The sequence below is a fragment of the Alternaria atra genome, assembly GCF_907166805.1.
Source record: "Alternaria atra isolate CS162 genome assembly, contig: 28, whole genome shotgun sequence".
NCBI lineage: Eukaryota > Fungi > Ascomycota > Dothideomycetes > Pleosporales > Pleosporaceae > Alternaria > Alternaria atra.
Window position 1 is genome coordinate 2,346,853 of NW_025091326.1, and position 2,547 is coordinate 2,349,399.

General features: G+C 50.4%; 2 protein-coding genes across 2 annotated transcripts; one reads left to right on the forward strand and one right to left on the reverse strand.

Annotated features, from left to right (window-relative positions):
- Positions 1-566: 566 nt before the first annotated feature.
- On the forward strand, positions 567-1,502 carry ALTATR162_LOCUS7825 (uncharacterized protein; the record flags this gene model as incomplete). The annotated part of the gene is made up of 1 exon (XM_043315454.1): positions 567-1,502. One exon carries the CDS (start codon positions 567-569, stop codon positions 1,500-1,502), a length of 936 nt encoding a protein of 311 aa, XP_043171389.1.
- Positions 1,503-1,859: 357 nt separating this feature from the next.
- On the reverse strand, positions 1,860-2,456 carry ALTATR162_LOCUS7826 (uncharacterized protein; the record flags this gene model as incomplete). Its single annotated transcript, XM_043315455.1, has 1 exon — positions 1,860-2,456. One exon carries the CDS (start codon positions 2,454-2,456, stop codon positions 1,860-1,862), a length of 597 nt encoding a protein of 198 aa, XP_043171390.1.
- Positions 2,457-2,547: the final 91 nt, after the last annotated feature.

Below are 2,547 nucleotides of genomic sequence, written 5' to 3' on the forward strand. Positions count from 1 at the left end.
CTCTAAAAAACAAGAGTCCAGAACGTCGACAGCTGGCAAAACTCAGTCCTCGAACACAGCCACAACACGACTAGAGAAGGTTCTGGAACCGTGAATGGCCCATGACGGAAGCGCGCACCGGCACTAATAGCACATCTTCAGAAGAGCCAAGAGTGCAATGCTTACTATTGATGTACACATTCACGACGAGCTCTTGCAATACATCGCCGTAATCAATCTAAGTAACAGAAGACTTTTCTCAGAACCTTACCTAAGCTCTATCTGCAGCATTAGCAAAGTATTCATAAGAGATTGGTTATCAGAGAGGATATTATAGGACGTGAGAGAAAACTGGCTCAATGTGTATAAAAGATAGCCAGCTCGTTGATGCTTAACCCTTTGTACGAAGACAAGAAAGCATGCCAAACAACATTCGAAGACCACGCCAGCTCCGCACGTTACGTCCGTCAGAGAGAAACCGAGACTGGGCACGAAAGCCAGGCACTAGGCTGACGTACAACCAGCGCTGCCGCATCTTCACGCTCTCATCAGTGACGCACTGGTCTGCGGAAGCAATCGCTGCAAACATGGGACTACCTTGCACCACTGTCCAGTCTGTACTCAAATCAGGGGTCGAAGCCCCGAAGAAACCGGCCGGAAGGAAGCCCGCCATCACGGACAAGACTCGCACGCGCCTGATTGCACGTGCTACCCTTGATGCTGTTCACCGACGCATGCCGTACACGGAGATTGCTCGACTAGAAGGTGTGCAGGCAGGTCGAAAAGCCCTGATGGCTGCATTCAACATGGAGGCATACGGGCGCCGCGTGGCCACCAAGAAGCCTATGCTCACTCATGCGCAGAAGCAGGCGCGTTTAGCGTGGGCAACTGCACACCTGAACTGGAAGTCTGAGGATTGGAATCGCGTTGTTTGGACCGACGAGTCCTCGTTCTCAACCGCAGGGTTTGGAAGAGTTTACGTCACCCGGCGACCGGGAGAGAAGTACGATCAGTCTTGCCTTGTGCCGAAGTTAAGGACGCACGCTTCATGGACCATCCATGGAAGCATTTCGTCGCTTGGCAAAGGACCAATGGTGGTGATGGAGAAGGAGTGGGGTGGGCTTACAGGGAAAGTGTACAGGGAAAAGGTGCTTCCCTGGATATACTGTTTCATGTACTGGGTGACTCGACATCCAGAGAATCGTTCGCGGCATGCCATCCTGATGGAAGACGGTGCCTCTCCGCATTCTGCGAAGCTCACCAAGCAGGTCCATAACCTGAATGGTGTAGATAAGATGTACTGGCCTGCCAACTCGCCCGACCTCAACCCTATAGAGAACGTATGGCGGTTACTAAAGCAGAGAGTAGCTAGGAAGCATCCACATACTCTTGCCGAGTTGAGGCAGTGTGTGGAGACAGAATGGGCGGCATTGGAAGTGTCAGACTTTGCCCGATATGTCAGCAGTATGAACGAGCGCTGTCAGGCTGTTATAAGTGTGGGAGGAGGCCATACAAAGTGGTAGACTATTAGTGTGGATAAGGTAATCACGAGCAACGGCGATGTTGAGTATGCTAAATTGTTTAAATAGGTAGACAAGCTAATATAGGCTTTTCCTCAACATCACGTCTGTAGAGGAGTCACGTTGTTACTAAGAAAATTGTATGGCTATTATGAAGACAGGATATAAGCCAAAGCCTTGCCCCTATTAGTAACGATCCGGGTTCCCTGTCTCTTTCTGCGCTTAGTCAGGCAAGCTAGAGCGGCAACTGTTTCCAGAACAGTCGTTATCCTATGGGCCTTGGGACGGACGGTGACAGAGGCTGTAGTAGGCTTAATACACTAAATACTGTCTTAAGCTGCTCCAACAATGATAGAGCACCTAACTGGCCTTGGACGTGTTGGCTGGATTACCATAGGCGATGTAGTCTAGTGGTATGTCATGAACGACGACAGACCCAGAACGAACAATGGCACCGTCACCAACTCGCACTCCCGCTCCTACGACGCAGCAATCACCGATATAGACGTTCTCGCCGATGTAGATATCTTTAGCGACTTCGAGACCGTAGCCCATTTTCAATGCTTTTATATCAGTTGGTGCTTTCAAAGTCGTGATGGTAACACACGCGCCAATCCTGGTGTTTCTTCCAATGGTTATTCTGGCTGAATCCAGTAGTTGGGAGTTAGATCCAATCATGACATTGTCGCCAACAGAGACGTTGTAGCCGTAGTCGCAGTGGAATGGTGTAGCAATGTGTGTACTACAACCGAGCTCACCGCCGACCAGACGGTCTCCGCAACGAGGCTGAGTCCAAGCTGCCTCTATAGCTGTTCTGAAATGGCGCTCACGCATACGCTGCACGACCTCGGGTGCCGCACCGACGGTGTTGTTGAAACGGTATAGTACAGCTGCGCATTGCCTTCGATCGTCAACTAACTGAGTACTGTAGGGCATGAAAGGCTCTCCGTCTAACATCTTCTGCTTCTCAGTTTTCGGGAGACTTAGTGCTTATTTATGTCAAGATAGCGATGGCTTTTGGGGTGCAGCAGTTGGGATAGTTGACAAT